General features: G+C 52.1%; 6 protein-coding genes and 1 pseudogene across 7 annotated transcripts, besides 1 other annotated feature; 4 read left to right on the top strand and 3 right to left on the bottom strand.

Moving 5' to 3' along the window:
• Positions 1–300: 300 nt before the first annotated feature.
• NCS54_01254000 (Hypothetical protein) lies at positions 301–4,404 on the top strand (the record flags this gene model as incomplete). Its single annotated transcript, XM_053157769.1, has 3 exons — positions 301–650; positions 708–2,089; positions 2,129–4,404. The coding sequence occupies 3 exons, from the start codon at positions 301–303 to the stop codon at positions 4,402–4,404; spliced, it is 4,008 nt and encodes a 1,335-aa protein (XP_053013744.1).
• Positions 4,405–4,779: 375 nt separating this feature from the next.
• On the bottom strand, positions 4,780–6,105 carry NCS54_01253900 (Hypothetical protein; the record flags this gene model as incomplete). Its single annotated transcript, XM_053157768.1, has 1 exon — positions 4,780–6,105. One exon carries the CDS (start codon positions 6,103–6,105, stop codon positions 4,780–4,782), a length of 1,326 nt encoding a protein of 441 aa, XP_053013743.1.
• Positions 6,106–6,537: 432 nt separating this feature from the next.
• On the top strand, positions 6,538–8,250 carry NCS54_01253800 (Hypothetical protein; the record flags this gene model as incomplete). Its single annotated transcript, XM_053157767.1, has 1 exon — positions 6,538–8,250. The coding sequence occupies one exon, from the start codon at positions 6,538–6,540 to the stop codon at positions 8,248–8,250; it is 1,713 nt and encodes a 570-aa protein (XP_053013742.1).
• Positions 8,251–8,977: 727 nt separating this feature from the next.
• NCS54_01253700 (Hypothetical protein) lies at positions 8,978–10,934 on the top strand (the record flags this gene model as incomplete). Its single annotated transcript, XM_053157766.1, has 5 exons — positions 8,978–9,227; positions 9,287–9,897; positions 9,958–10,257; positions 10,344–10,718; positions 10,770–10,934. 5 exons carry the CDS (start codon positions 8,978–8,980, stop codon positions 10,932–10,934), a joined length of 1,701 nt encoding a protein of 566 aa, XP_053013741.1.
• A 338-nt stretch (positions 10,935–11,272) lies between these two features.
• On the bottom strand, positions 11,273–12,193 carry NCS54_01253600 (Hypothetical protein; the record flags this gene model as incomplete). Its single annotated transcript, XM_053157765.1, has 1 exon — positions 11,273–12,193. The coding sequence occupies one exon, from the start codon at positions 12,191–12,193 to the stop codon at positions 11,273–11,275; it is 921 nt and encodes a 306-aa protein (XP_053013740.1).
• Positions 12,194–12,922: 729 nt separating this feature from the next.
• Positions 12,923–13,408, bottom strand: NCS54_01253500 (Hypothetical protein; the record flags this gene model as incomplete). The annotated part of the gene is made up of 1 exon (XM_053157764.1): positions 12,923–13,408. The coding sequence occupies one exon, from the start codon at positions 13,406–13,408 to the stop codon at positions 12,923–12,925; it is 486 nt and encodes a 161-aa protein (XP_053013739.1).
• Positions 13,409–13,944: 536 nt separating this feature from the next.
• On the top strand, positions 13,945–15,886 carry NCS54_01253400 (annotated as a pseudogene). The gene is made up of 8 exons: positions 13,945–14,226; positions 14,286–14,330; positions 14,386–14,458; positions 14,508–14,766; positions 14,820–14,931; positions 15,374–15,503; positions 15,567–15,728; positions 15,780–15,886.
• Positions 13,945–15,886: a sequence feature.
• Positions 15,887–15,894: the final 8 nt, after the last annotated feature.

The raw sequence follows: 15,894 nt of genomic DNA, 5'->3' as shown, positions 1-15,894 counted from the left end.
CGTATGCCAACTGGGATGAGGGTTGGTGCTCGGTCGGTGATAATGTATTTCCGGGGCGGGGTCATCTCATGCAAGGGTTGTGATTGAGGACTCTTCTCTTCTCTATCTTGAACCAAGAAGCCAAGATAACTATTTCCACTACCTATAGCTGGTTAGTTGATCTTGTTGTTTGAAGTTTTAAATACGGCAGTTGATTCGGCACCAGGCCAGCCACTGGCTCAACGTCAGCCAACGACGATAACGCCTCAATCAGCTCATCACACCAATCAGTGCTTGGGATTCAACCACTCGACCTCGATAATGGACTCAGGGTTCTATCATTCCTACTCACTTGGCCAGTCATCAACAGAGTCGTCAAACGTAAGCAATACTTCGGCCGAGACAGCGCGAACAACTCTTCCAGCGCACAACATCGACGAAACCCTCACAACAGCTGGTTTCGTATCATTTGCTTGCCACGTTGCCTTCCTGGAGGAGAGGCTGCGTCGTGGAAATGACACCAAATTCTTTGATGGTCATGAGATACAGACGGCAGCACGCTTTCCAGCTGGAGGTGGTGGCTTCTTTACTGTTGACCGGGCGAGGTTGACAAATCAACCTACTGATGGCAGGGAGATTGTTGCAATCAAGACTGCCCGGGATCAGTCCGGGTAGGTTATCTTTTTGTCCTTCTCGGGTTTATACTAAACAGCGGTCTATACTCTCAGGGACCCCTCGAGGTGGAAGGACATTCTACTTGAAGTACGAGCCTTGCTCCATGAGCCTTTGCGATATCATCCCAACATTGTGCACCTGCTCGACTTTGGATGGTCACATTCTTCGGAAACCGGGTCGCCTTTTCCAACTCTTGTCCTCGAGTACGCCGACTTTGGTACCCTCGACGATCTCCAACTCAAGAGCGAGTCACCGCTACCCTTTCGGATCAAGCAAAAGCTCTGCTACAATGTCGGTCGTGGCCTGTCAATTCTTCACGCCTGTGGTATAGTTCACGGTGATTTGAAACACAATAACATCCTCGTGTTTAGAAACAGAGAGGAGTATCCCCCTGATCAGCCATACACAGCCAAGCTTGCAGACTTTGGTGGAGCTATTATGGATATTGGACGAGACGGTGGCCATTCTTTACGGATGACGACTGTTCCATACGACGCACCTGAATCAGGGCAGGCACTTACTGTTGATGGTATTAAAGCCACCGACACGTATTCGTTCGGAATGCTGATTTGGAGAACCTTCATCGACTGCCAGGACCTGTTGGTCGCCATCGGTTTCAAACAGGCCTCTATACCCTTGTCCGGCGACGAGAGGGCAACACTGAAACAACTCAAGAGATCCGAGTCTTTTCTTCAAATGGCTCTTGGAACAGTAGAAGCATACGGTCAATCACGATCCTTGCCTGGAGAGGCGGTCGACATGGTTACGGACGCGATGAATGCGACACTCACCCTCAACCCAACCTCACGATCTCTAGTCCAGGCTCAGGCCAGGTTACGAGGCATGTCGAGAGAACAAGTCGAAGATTACACATTCGCTCTTGAACGCGAGAATGCCAGTCGAAAGGAGATGGACCGAAACCGCATTCCAGGCCAGCGTGCCATCGACATTGACAGCGTGGGCTATGCCCTTGGCCGGTTTGGCCGGACTTATGACGCTCAGCAGAACCTCCCAGGATGTCGACCAGATCTCCCGGCCCCTGCCCTTGGTGGGTTTATGTTTGATCCATTCAAGCTCAAAAATCTTCTAGACTGGTCTCAGCAAGTTGCGATGGTGAGAGAGCTGGAACAACTTGCTGAGTCACGGTCGTTCGAGGAGGAATCGGCCGAGATTCAGCCCTGGACGGCGTCATACCACCTCTTCCAAGCATGCCTGAGCGGGTTTGGGATGCCTATCAACCTCGAAAGAGCCTGCCATTGGCTATGCAAAGCATCCAAGGCGGATTTCGAATGCGCAGATACTGATTATTTGGCCAAGGCCTGGCTGACCAGACTTTGCCACGCAGCGGGCGTGGCTTGTCCGTTGACTCCAGATGAACAGGTTGACGACTTGTTCTGGAGCATCATCCGCGGGCATCGGCATTGCATTGAGGACAGTGAGTTGGTGATGCCTAATTTTCCTAACCCACACCAAGCCACAGCTGTGCAGTCACGCATTAGACAGGCAGTCTCGGTCAACAGGGAGTTGACGGGCGGAACTGGCATGCCACATTATGCACCCCGCATGATGAGTCGTACATGGGATCTATTCAACTTTGAAGCTCTGGATGAGGATATCCGGATGGAACTCGGTCGCGAGTATGAGTCTTGTCTTCGGTCTACGAATGAATCCCAAGAAGAATCAGAGACATCCAGATTTGACAAGATATACGTCAACAAGCGTGGCCATGGCCTTCTTCACTACGCCGCCGCTGTCGGCAACGTCAACGCTCTCAGACATCTACTGAGCAAGTACAGATGCAACATCAACTTGCCAAACCAGTCATTCTCCGAAACTCCCTTAGTCTGCGCCTGTAGAGCCGGACAGTACGACTGCGCCAAGTTCCTCCTTGAAAACGGTGCCGACCCCAACGGCTCAGGCTCTGGCCAAGAAGCGCCCCTCCACTGGATCTCCAGGTTCGGGAGAGCCGAGATGCGACTCACTACGAAGCGTCTTGTCGACGCTGGGGCAGACATGTCGAGGATGACTGATACGATGAGGAAAGACGTTCGCCGGATCTTTTCCGACTGGGAAGACAGGCTGAACTTACCCCTGACGCCGCTAGGTCGGGCTGTTCTGAATAACAGCTTGACTGCCGTCAAGACTTTGCTCGAAATTGGCTCGGCGGATCCTATGGAGAAGGCCACTCGAAAAGAGGCTGTGAACTTGTCAGCCATTGAGCTTGCGGCCCTACTGACGCTTCCTGAAATTCTACAAGAGCTTCTCAACTATCAAGACGGTAGAGGTGGCCAGGTCAAGGTGCTTGATGAGTTGGATGTGCTCGACATGGCGCGCGACATGTCCGACAAGGGGGCAGCAGACCCCTTGACACTTCACAGCAGACTTGTGCGTTGTGGAGCACGCTACAAAGAATGGCTTTCCTGTACCCTCAGGATTCTTCACAACCGACGTAAAAGCCAGGATTCAGGTTCACAGAGTCAATCAGCTTGGATGCTAAAGAGTGCAAGATGTTTATGCAGGGAAGTTGAGCTGGGCAACCTTGATATCGTTCAAGCCCTCCTTGACCTGGGCCATGATATCAACGGTTTACCAGGCCATCGCCCATTGACTACAGCTGTCCGATCGAACAACAAAGACATGTTCGAGTTGCTCGTCTCCCACGGCGCCAAGCTATCTTTTGGCGACAAGGAAGAGTCGCTTCTTCAAACTTTTGCTGCAAAGCCACGAACATCTCCAGACAATTTGCTCATAGCAAGGTTCTTGATTGAAAATCTAGTCCCAGTTGAAGCAACAGATGGAGAAAGACCTTCGCCCCTCGCATCAGCTATCAAGAACGGTTACTTCCCCCTCGCCGACCTCCTCTTGGCCAACGGTGCTGGTGAGAGTGTGAACCGCTTTTACCAGTGGGAACCCACAGGAGGCTTTATGTCTGTTCTAGGGATCCTTTTGCAGTCTCACACTTACTCCTCACTACTGGCGACTGAGTATTTGGCAAAGAAGCACGAAGAGGGTGTTATAACCTTGGAACCGCTCGTGGACTTGACGAAAGAGCTCAGTGTCGTGCATACGCTTGCTCTACACGATCCAGGCCGGATGAATTCTCGGCAGCAAATATCCTCACGAATCATTCACCGAATACTCGAGCTATTCCCCGCGCCTGAAAGCTTGAAAGAGCATTCTCTTCATCAAGAGCACGGAACTCCCCTCACAGCGGCAATCATGACTGTCAACGTCGATGTCGTGTCGGCACTTTTGGAATCAGACTATCAGAGCGACCTCAACAAGATGGTCAAGCTGCCATCGCTACCATCAAGCCTTGGCATGTCAGATGGCGCGTTGCCCATCGCATTGGTGTTTGCAAGATTTGCACAGAGCGTCCAGGTTTTTCTCGCACAGACCACGATGAACCAGGACATATATGATGAGCTCAAGAACATAGAAAGGCTTGGATACACGCTCTTCAACACGGCATCAAGTCTACAGCATGAGGGCACCTCGGTGGATACTCAGTTGGACCCCACTTCATTACCACAGAGCTGGCAACAGCTGCACGCCCTCATACTGACAAAGAAGTTTCAAATGGAGCACAAGCCACAGTTGCAGAAGGACATGTCTAATCTTTCATTGGGTGATGCAGATGGAGGGTCAGAATCTGATAAACATGAGAGCAATTCTGATGAAATGCCTGTTAGTCTTGCTCAACTGACCAAGGACAAGAGTAGGAATTGGTGGGACACACCTGATGAGTAGATGGTCTGGCTAAGAATGCTTTTCCGGGACAAAGTACAAGGGCCTTTTCAGTCGTCAAGCCGTAGGTAAATCTCGTAAAGCTTTTATTGCATCTCGTTAACATATCACAAGTCAGTGTATCAGGTTCGTGGATGCAGTTAGAGTTAAGGAGCTCTTCTTTTCTAACTAAATGAATGACTAAAGTTGGTTTGCTTTATACTTTCCTTGATAGGGACAAAGTGGGGATCCTTCACTGCATATCTCATCCAAGTCTAATACCATACCTAGATCACACAGCCGCCCTTGTCAGAGTGACCTTAGGGATACTATGTGACAGTATGGCGAAGTATTCTATCTGGCTCCAAGAAGTGGAACACTTTCATCTGAGCACTAATCTCACTGACCACGGCCCTGCTTGTCAAAAACCTTGTTCAACCACGCATGGATCGTCCTCGAAAGCTCCTGCCCAGCACCAGTCTGGCAATGAAAGCCAGCAGCCCCCTTGAAAGTATGCAGAGTAGCCAAGTCGCCCAGGGCGTCCGCCACCTGCTTCGGCTGTCCGACGTAGAGACTCTCTAGCTCGGCGTCTCCAACAAACACGGGCACTTTGATCTTATCAATGAAAGACTCGACGTTATACTGCTTGACCTGGGTGAAAAAATCAGAAGGAGAGTGCGTGTGGAACGCCCACATGCCGTGTTCGAGGCCCCAGGTGGCGCCGGTGGGGAGCTTCCCAGCTTCCAGAGCTGAGAGGACGGCGTCGTCGAATTGCGTGTAGTTGCCCGCCTCGTAGATTTCGAGCATTTCAGATGACAGCTCCCTTGTGTATGCAGCGTAGTTGTCCCAGACGCCGTCAATGAGGACAACCGCGGACAGGCGGGGCTCGAAAGCTGCGGCACGGGCTGCCAGGTAGCCGCCGAAGGAGTTGCCGATGAGTACAAGACGGTTCTCGTCCACGACGTTCTTCTTCTCTGAGAGGACATAGTCCACAACGGGGGTGGCGACCTTCTCCCAGTCGGGGATAAAACCAATGTTCTGGTTACGACGCACAGTTGGCTGTCCTGGGCCTTCGTAGGTGATACAGTTCCACCCTCGGGCTAGGGCGGGCGCGACAAAGTTATGGTAGGAGTCCTCCTGCGCAGCATCGAAGCCATTCCCGATGATCAAGGTCGGCAGCTTCTCGTGCTCGCTCTCGGAAGCAGAGTACCAGATGGCATCGACGGTGAAGTTGCCCTTAGTAGCCGGAATGCGAATGCGCTTGCCAGGGATAGGCAGAGCAGCTATCCCGTTGTCAAACGCCTTAATCTGCTCGTCCCAAATGGTATTGATGAGCGGATTGCTCCAGTTGCCGTGGGTGTAGACATCAGCCCTGCGGAAGTACCCTGCGGCAGAGAACCACGTCTCCCTGACATTAAGAGGATCGTAGGCGTTCTCAGGGTCTTCTGCCTGAGCTTTGGTCTCATTGGCTAGCTTATAGAAGACGTCGATGAAGGACGTCATGTTTCCAGCTTCGATATCTTTGGCTGCGCCAAGAATAGGCCCGACGTCGGCTCCTCCGGTGATGGCCTCGCCGAGAGGGGTCAACAAGTCGAAGTTGAAAGTTGAGTCATTGCTCAACAGTAAGATGGGACTGTTTGTGGTATCATACACCGCTGAGGCTACATGGGCATTCAGCAGAGCGGCAAGGAGTGGGCCAGTGTAGGCAGAGGAATGAAGCTTCATGATAGAGAGAAAAGAAGACTTGAGGGAAATTGCGATGGCCTTTCTTGCTTGCGAATGAGTTGTCTGTTATTTATGAGTGATTTGTCTTGTTTCTCGTCTTCTTTCCATCTCTTTTTATACTTGTTTCTTTCTCTTAGAGTCACTTAGATGTAGGTACTGTACGCGGTGATGATGGCCCCAGTCAGATCGAGGGCGTCCTACGTAATTGGGCCCTTGCCAGGCTAAACTGCATCGAGTGTGCCTTTTTGCGACGGCGTCTTCTCATTGGTTATTCTCACAACCAACTAAGCCCACTGCCGGATGTAACCCGGCTGTGCTGCATTACGATAGCCTATGACGATGCCCCCCCACAGCAGGCTTATTTATTACTGTAACTTCACTTGTCTATCACACCAAGATCCCTCTCTTTGGCATCATCGCTGCCCTGTCACAATGGTCAACCGCGGGCGCTCTGGAGGCTGCGTAACGTGCAAGGAACGCCGCGTCAAATGCGACGAGGCGAAGCCTGAGTGCCGATCTTGCCAGCGCCTAAAGCTTCGCTGCGGGGGCTACAACAGACCTAAGCCAAAGCCCAAGGATGCCAAACTAAAGTTCAGAGACCAGAACTACAAGTTCTGCACCAACACCAACCAACACGACCGGGATGTCGTCAAGGCTGCCACTAGCCCTAGCCCATCGTCTGGGTCTGATGTTCAGGACCGGGAGGTTGTGAGGGCCTTGACTTCACGGCGGCTCTCTGAGCCCGACACCGCCGTGCCCTTCTTTCTCGGTCATTACGCTAGAATAGGCCGCGATATGGGATCCACTCGAGGCTTCTTCGAAATGCTCATTCCGGCCTACTTGTCGCAGCAGCAAGAATCGGCCCTCTCGCTCGCTGTCTCGGCGTTGGCTTCAGAGATCTTGTCCATGTGGCGGGGAGAAGTCAACAGCTTCCGATCCTCATGCAAGTCTTACACCCGGGCAATCACACGCCTTCGGACCGCAATACAGGATCCCACAGAACGTGCCAAGCCAGCAACTATGCTAGCCATACTGGTGCTGCAGACATACGAGAATGCGTCTGCGGTATATGATCTTCGCAGGGCCTCAAGCATGCACCACAACGGCGCAGCGTCTTTGCTCTCGTTTGTGGACACAGACGCTATGGACGGGACGGTGCGCGCCTACTTACGAAAATTCATGCTACACACCGAGGTTTCAACGGCGATGCGTCAGAAGAAGCCATTAAAGAATATCGCATACTCGTGGATTGAGACCAAGGATACGATGGCTGTGCCAGACAACCCCAGCTCAGCTCTGGATGCCATAGGGGCGTCAGTTGCCGAGCTGCAGGCCAGTTATACGCAATTTGTGACACAGGGTGGCTCCGCGATGTCGTTAGAGCGCCTGAAAGAGTGGAGGGCCGAGGCAAGAAGAATTGACGCAGAGCTTCTGGCGTGGGCGGGAAACGTACCGGATCACTGGAGGCCGTTAAGGCTGATGAGTGGTCGGGATATCGATTCGTCCATACCCACCTACCAGTCTATCTGTGAGGTGTATCCTTCGTGCCAAATTGCCAGCATTTGGAACCTATGGCGCTTCCAACGCCTTGTGCTAGCCAAGATCACACTTGGCTCCCTTGATGCATTCTCAGATCTAAGCCGCTTTAGCTCCGCATACGAGCAGTTCCTCGACAACCCAACAGATTTCGTCAACTGCCAGCAAACACTGCAAGAAGTGGTTGACAGCGTGTGCTACAGCATACCCTTCCACCTTGGCAACCGAACCACCCGGTCCAGCCTCGCGGACTTCACTGATCCGACGATTCTGCTCCCTAGTCAGGGTAGTCTCGATGGGGTAATATCGAGCGACGACCACAGACGTCATGTCATCGCGCAAGGGCCGTGGCGTGCCATGCACCCGCTGAGCCGCTGTTTGACGCTCTTCTCGGAAGATGACGGCGAGGTGATAGCGAGCCTGCTTAGAGCTGGACAGCGGGAGTGGATCCGCGACCAGTTCCTGCGTGTCGCCACGCTGCTGAATCTTCCGACCGAGCCGGGCAATGGTATTGAGGTATCGGGATCGACGGGAGAGTCTGCAGATGCCAAGGCGGAGTATCTAGCCAGGGAGATTAGGAAGGGTGCGATTCTTATGAGTGGGCCGTAAAGCTTGGGGTCTGTAGATTACGCTACAAATAGATTCTATAGAGGATATACAGAAGTGCACATCTGGTCATTATCGTGTATTTTCTAGACAAGAGGAGCAGAAGATGTTGATCATGATACCTGCAGAGCACCCGTAGCATCTACATTGAAGGCGCAGGTGCTGACATGTGCGGTATGTAGCTTCGCTTCGTCACATTTTACGCGTCACTGTTTGCAGGTGATGCAGCCTTGTGTTGAACATGAGGAGAAATGAATACAAGCACGAAAAGGGAAAATTCTGTTGCGACGAAGAGGGTTGTTGAATTAATCTTGCGTCTGACTGTGCCACGCTTACGCGCTGCGTACGTTGCGTTCCAGATGCAGCCAATCATAGGCATGCGTCGCAAAAACATGGACTTGATCGAGTTTATTAGTTTATTAATGCTATTTTACGTTGATCTTCGCGGGCTTTGTGATCCTCAATGCCGCTCTCATCGCGCCTGGCTTTCCAGAGAGACATTATAGTATAAGTAGAGATGAGAAGACTGGGATAAGTGAGAAATCCGACTCATCTCAAGACCATCTCGTCGACTTCAGTCATCACCACCACAACTGAGTCTACATGGTCGACCCTCAAATTTGGGCGAGATTTCTGCTTTCCAGTCTGGCTCCAAGTTCGAACGCTCTCCTTTCATTGCAATTAATTAATCGGGGACCTCTAAAGTCAACCAACGAGGCTGTAAGTGTAAATGAAGTCTAGGTTTTTGGCTCTGGGCTCAAGCCCGGTGATTTTCCTGACTCACGTCTCATGGGCTCTCGCCGACGGTCATGGGCATGGTCATGATCATGGAGGACAGGATGAGAGCGAGACAATTCAAGGGATCAAGGACGAACTCGACAACGGTCCCCCGACGTACTTTGCTCTCTCGGACAATTCTGGTCTGATATACTCGCACATTGCACTCATGACGATTGCTTGGATTGTAATCCTGCCAGTCGGTATGTATATGCTTATCTACACAAGAGGTATCACTGACTGACAATCCACAAATTCTCAGCTGTGTTTCTCTCTCTGGCTTCCTCACGGTATACGTTGACAGCTCAGCTTGTCTTCATAGCGTTCAACGGGTTCGGCCTTCTCCTGGCACTATTTTACAATACCCGAACTCCCGATTTGTACCCTAATAATGCTCATCACAAAATTGGCTGGATCATCACGGCAGTCATGGTCGCTCATGTTATTGTGGGCTTCCTGGCACGCAGGAAATCCGCCACTTCCATCTCCGGGGCCCATGGGAGGGCAGAAGAGCAGAGTTTTGTGCCTCTCGCGACAATCACGACCGAGTATAACTACAACGATGCATCGGAAGACGACAACTCCTCCAATGATGGCCATTGCCGAGGCTCTATCGACTCAATAGACGGTGGTTCCGGCACGACTCATGCCGAGGATTACGACGAGGACACGTTCAAGTATTCCCGAGCTTCACAGCCATCTCGCCGCCAAGGACTCTTGTCAGCTGTGATCAACTCCACTACCCGCGTTATTTCTCAAGTCACATCGCTCTCGACTTGGGTGAGCTACGGCTACAGAGTCACTGATCGAATCATCCTACCTTTTGGTTTCATAGCCTTCACTTCCGGGATTGCGACATTTGGTAGATTCTTTGTAAGAATTGTCCGGACAAAACAAAAATCTCAAGCTGCATACTAATCTAGTTTCCTGCAGGAAGGTGACGCTGTCTTTAACGGGCTGGCACACTGGATCAAAGGCGGCGTCTTCTTCTGGCTTGGGTTGTTCAACCTTGGACGCTGGGCGGGCAGCTTCGCTGACCTGGGCTGGGCTTGGAACATGCGACCCAGAAGCCGAAAACACCAGCCTTCGGCTGAATTCGTCGAGAGCTTTCTCATTTTCATCTACGGATCAACCAACATTTTTCTTGAGCACCTGGGCAATTCAGACGGCAAATGGGGGGCTCGGGACTTGGAGCATCTGGCAATCACTGTGCTCTTCCTGGGCGGAGGCTTGGTAAGTGTCGGTCATCAGAATTGATAAAAGCTGAACACACACTTTTCTAATCATGCTCTGCTGGGTCATGACTGATGTTATACCAGTGCGGTATGCTTGTTGAATCCACCAGAATCCGAGATCTACTCAATACGACGCTACATTCACACGAGGCGTTTTCCGGCGAAATGAGAAAGCCGATCCGCACTCCACCAACTTACGGATTCTCCCTCAACCCCATTCCGGCGTTGGTCATCGCACTACTAGGCACCATGATGAGCTCTCATCACCAAACCACAATGACGTCAACTATGGTTCACAAGCAATGGGGCCAGCTACTGCTTGGCGCCTCAGTTGCCAGGTGTTTGACTTATATTATCATGTATATCCGACCCCCATCATCGATCCTGCCCTCGCGCCCACCGACTGAGCTTTTGACATCATTTGGTCTGATTGCGGGTGGCATTGTATTCATGGCTAGCGTGAGTCTATCCTCCTTGTTGCGAGAGTTTTGACTAACACTCGGGGTGCAGAGCAGCGATACTGTCAGGGGAATGATTCATTATGATCTTGACGCCATGTTTTTATACACAGTTACAATGGGCCTCGTTGGGATTCTGATGGCGTGGGAAGTGGTGGTGCTTGCTATCAAGGGAATGGCGATCCGTAAGGAGGACTCACACATGTTTCCATGTTGAGGCTTGGTCACATAGTCAATGATTTGTTGTGTCAGGAGACACCGACTGCAACCTTTGATACTCCTAAGTTCCACGAGTGGAAACGGCCTTTGGTATAGATTGGAGACAATTTGAGGGCATCGCAGTTGAAGTGTTTAATAGAGTTGAAGGAATAATATTGTCCGGGTAAACCCTCCCACGTCAATAGCTCCAACTTACGCATGGTAGATGTTGGAACCGCCGCCTGGCACCTGTTGCATGACGCTCTTGCAGATAATCCTAGCAGTCGGTATTTGCTGCATTTTTGTTGATATTCATATTCAGCCATCTTTTCTCATTTAAATCGTGGTATTTCATCATCACAAGATGATGGGAATAACAGCCGCCGCAACAACAGCCAACGTCAGCGTCAACTTCCCACCGCTAATCGTAAACCTCTGCGTAGCCCAGTTTCCATCGTCATCACCGCTGCTGCTCGAACCCCCGTCTCCATTTCCTGAGCCTCCTGAGGTCCCTCCCGTGGTAGTTGGCTCCGATGCACTGCCAAGGCCCGTCCTCGAAGATCCAGCCTCTGTCGTCGTACTCGGGAGTGCGGTCAAACTAGTGGTTGGCTTCACTACGGCCGCAGCAAGACTGCTCGCAACGCCCTTGACATCCAACTCGCAGGGTTTTGGCTTGGGTGCTGCGTCTTCGGCAATGTGGGCGCACCCAGTCTCGTTGGACTGAAGTTTCACGGCCGTACCAGCCACAGCGCACCCATCATAGTTGGCGATGGCCTCCCGCGGTGATTTCGCTCCCGGGCGCAAGGTGAAGGTGACATTTCCGGTGCGCTTCGGGAAATACCCTCCCATGATCTTGAGAGAACCGTCTGACTCGCGCTCACAGGTGGTGTAGTAGAACAGCTCCCAGGTAAGCACACAAGTATCGTGATCCTGTCTGAAATACTTGAACTGATCTCCCTCTTCAGCCTTCATGAGTGCACGGCTCGCGTTGATGTAAAAGTACGGATCCGAAGGTGGAGGAAGGCTCCGCTCGCCCTGGAACTCGTTGATCCCAAACAACGTGCCTAGGCCGCAGGTGAGCTCCCAGTTGATCTGGGTCGGAAATGAGAGCAGAACTGGGGCGTTCTGGAAGCCAAAGATGACGGGGAAGGGAGCCTCGACGGCGTATGTGTCGTTGCGGGGGAAGACGACGTCAAATTCGCCAGTCGCAGGGAAGGAAACCTGGTCCTTTGCGACGGCGACGCCGCCGAGGGCGATGAGAGACAACAAGCCACGCATGCTTCAGCCACGTTGTGTGTTGGTGTTGTCCGTGGACAGGAGAGGGAATGGGGGTATTTAAAAAATGCCTGAGAGACCGTGGGGCGATTGATGACCCGGTTCAGCCCTGGGGACATGGATAGATCCCTGTTTGCAGCGTATCATGATCGACAAGCAGCAAGATAGCGCGAGCCCAGGCGGCTTAGGGTATAGCTCGCTTTGCTAAGTGTTTCGAGTTTGATTGCCCTACTGGCCTTGATTAATTCAGCGTCGATACGGTACTTGAAAGCCGAAGCATAGACAAGATGGGAAAGGATTGAGCTTCCGTGTTGGTGGTTATGCCTCTCTACGGGGACAAGATTTTGGAGACTGACTATATGGGAGTTAAAACATGCTTTAGTCTTACCTCGCGCCTACTCTTTGGCCGATCATCATCGTCTTTCATGCCCATTGCCCTCGACCGGTCAAGAGTGAACACGGAAAGCAATGGCTTAATTTAACGTGCGTGTTTAATAACCTGACCACTGTAGGTCAACATTCGGAAAGAAGTCAGCTAAATCGACTGAAAGAATTCGCTGTGTTGTAGAAATATAGCCGTGGGCATCGGGGGGGAAACCGGCGAACGAAACAAAACCCCCCTGCCCTCTACTTATGTACAAACCAACCACTCCAACCCTGTTCCAAGCGCAGTGTTCAATCACAGTCCCTAAGCCCTATCCGCCAACGCATCCACTCCTCCTTCGTGTCAACCTAGCCCGGCCGTTCGTTTGGCGGAACGCTCCAGGCAAGGTCCCTTTTCTCCTTCGAGAGGTCGAAGCCCTTGTCCAGATCGGACAAGGCAGCCCTCATCCAATCGATTCGGCGCGCCAATTGTGATTGGCTGGACTGCAGGGGTGCCAGAAGTTTCTTAACTCTGGCATGGTCCCCGAGCAGCATAAACAGGGCTTGGCGGTCGTTATGTTCATTGAGGTATGCCTGGAATATCTTGAGTGCGTGTTCAGTCCTATTGATAGAATCGACGACTCGGCTCTTCAGCTGGAGCTCCTCTTTGACGTGCTTGGTAACCTTGTAATAAAACATCCGGGCATCTTCAATGCCATCCTTAACATTGCCCGCGAGCATGTCCATACCATGAGCCTCGATTTGGAAGCTGATCGAGTTAAGACCGAACTTAACCAAGAGCTTCATGGCCAGGCCTATTAACGGCCCCACGGCAAAGAACTCAACACCAGACATTGGAACGGATGAAGAAGTTCAAAGACTCGAATAGTGAAAGTTTGGTCCAAGTGAATGTGCACTGGTGGCTGTTGAGCAGCCGTGACAGAAATGGCTGTGTGAGCGTCGTAGCGGCCAGGCGATGTTGGGAGAGTGAGGGAAGCTCGGGAGTGTGAAGTTTCAAGCTCTAGATGGGCAAGGCCTGGGTTTTAGAGGTTCTGAGTGCGGTGGTTATCGCACTTCAGGTCAACCTCCTAAGCCGGTACTCACTCCCCTACTGAGAACTTCGTTGTGATAGCTCAGAATCAAGTTCCAGAGGTGGCCGAAACGCCATGGGTCTGCAGGCAAGCACGCATTCGGCTATGGATTTTCAGCGAAGCTAGACCATCGCGAGCTTTCGGCAAGGCATAGCTCCAGGGCTGTGCATCCCCAGCGTGGCCCGGACGGCCTGTCAACTGCCGGCATACCATGGCGTTGATTCAAGCTCCTAAACGGCGGCGTTGTGCTGTACCGGGGATCGACGCCGTCGTCATGCCGGAGGCTGCGTTGCTACAGTGCCTTGGCGCTTAAAGAAGAACACGGAGCTGTCGACACGTCTCACCCGTGAGGTCTTACGCAACAAGTCGTGGGCCCACGCCACCATCCAGTTCGTTTTCAGCGCACCAGCCACATGGGATCCCGCTGTCGTCGATCGATTCGGTCGCCTGATTTCCACCGCGGGCTTCGATAAGGCTGACGGGGCTGGACACGGCACCCACACAGCCGTCGTGAGCTTAGTGGAACCACACGCCACGACAGCCCTGCAGCTCTGCCCAGGGCAATCGTCCGTCACATTGGAGGTTGGTGGCCGAGCATTTCGTTTCTCCCTTGTTGCTAAAGACTGCACTCTATCATGTAGGAAGGCCAACACATCATGGTTGTCGATGTTGGCGCAGGTACAAGCGTAGGGTTCCCGCACCTCGCTTTCCGCTGTCTCGTCTTTGATTGACTGGTGATAGGACTTCTGCCGGCTCCTTATTGGAAGTAACCCACAAGGAATCTCCAAGATGTGTGAGAACCAACCCCCGACTGGTAAGTGGCTCTTGCCCCTGGTGGTGGTGACGCCTGACCAATAGCAAAGGTCTTGAGCTTGGCTCAGGCTATATCGATCAACAATTCGAACGGCGAATGAAGGACATTCTTGAGCCTTACGAGCATCTTTTGGGCTCTACAGCCCAAGAGATTGCGTACAAGATGCGTTGCAGTGCTGAATTTCAGGACTTGAAGCATAGATTTGGGCTACTAGAAGAGGGAAAGAGACGGATTCTCGTCCCATATCTCAAGAATCCCGAGAGCAGTTTGGGTGAGAAAATCCAGAACGGGGCCCTGATCAGACCTGAGTAAGTCATCAATATTAAGCAAAACAAGTGCTTGCCAGACTGATGCCATGTAGGGAGTTGTTGAAGCCCCTGATTGAACAACAGGTGCGCACGATCGAGTCGCACATCTTGGAGTTGGCAGACACGCCGTGGAACATTAAAGCGCAGCGCTCCAAAATTCCCCTGGTAAGGCCACAAATTCCCCCCATCTTAATATCGGCAAGGCTAATAATCCACCTAGGATTATATTGTGCTCTCTGGAGGATTCGGGGGCATACCCTACGTCATGAGGGACCTTATGCGGTTTTATGACAGGGAGAATACCCTTAAATCGGCTAGAGCAGTGGCGTACGATAAGCCCCGGCTAACGGTTTACATGTGCCTCGTCTACCATGCTATCCGCACCCACGAGATCTTTCCTACGATCGCCTGCCGGACGTCATCTGGTCTTTAATGCCAGATCCCGAACGCCCCCTCAGCTGCACAGAAATGGCGATCCATTTTCACACAATTAAAGCAACTTGAGTGGCCTCAGAGCCGAGGACCCTTGGTCGACTGTGCCGACTGGTTCCTCAAGAAGGTGGATTGCATTTCAGGGCTAAGCCGCTGTCTACTAACAAGATTCCAGGGCACTGAGATCCGAACCGGCCAGGAGCTCAAGTTCGAGCAAACGGCATTTTTCAAGCCGAACCAATCTCGAGTGTTCGATTGCAAAATTGTCGTCAGTCATGCCAGCCATCCCTCGCCATTGGAGGAAGGTATGTCAACGGTCCAGCCACATCCACATATCACCTTGACCCGCGCTAACGGCAGTTGATAAGATCTGAATCCAGACCATTTTTTCCTGAAGATCAATCTCTCAAGTGTGAATAATGAGAAGTCCAAGGGAAAGAAGAGCGTCTTCTGGCGCAAAGAACGCCATATCCAGGTCAGTTTCTGGATCAAGGCGCAAGTTGGGCTAGCGCAGGCTCACTTTATCTGCGGTGAGAAGAGTCCCCCAACAGCTTCAAGAACCACACCACTGACTGATGTAGTGGACGAGGGTGGCAATCCGGCCAGCGAACCGGCTCGTATGAGTTTGGCCGATGGCACCTCCTTCATCACTCCGCTCATGGGCTTGGATGAAGTCGAAGAGGACTAATTGAAGGA

The sequence above is a fragment of the Fusarium falciforme genome, chromosome 10 (genome assembly GCF_026873545.1).
Source record: "Fusarium falciforme chromosome 10, complete sequence".
Lineage (NCBI taxonomy): Eukaryota > Fungi > Ascomycota > Sordariomycetes > Hypocreales > Nectriaceae > Fusarium > Fusarium falciforme.
The sequence above is the reverse complement of the archived record's forward strand: the minus strand, read 5'-3'. Positions and strand labels throughout refer to the sequence as shown.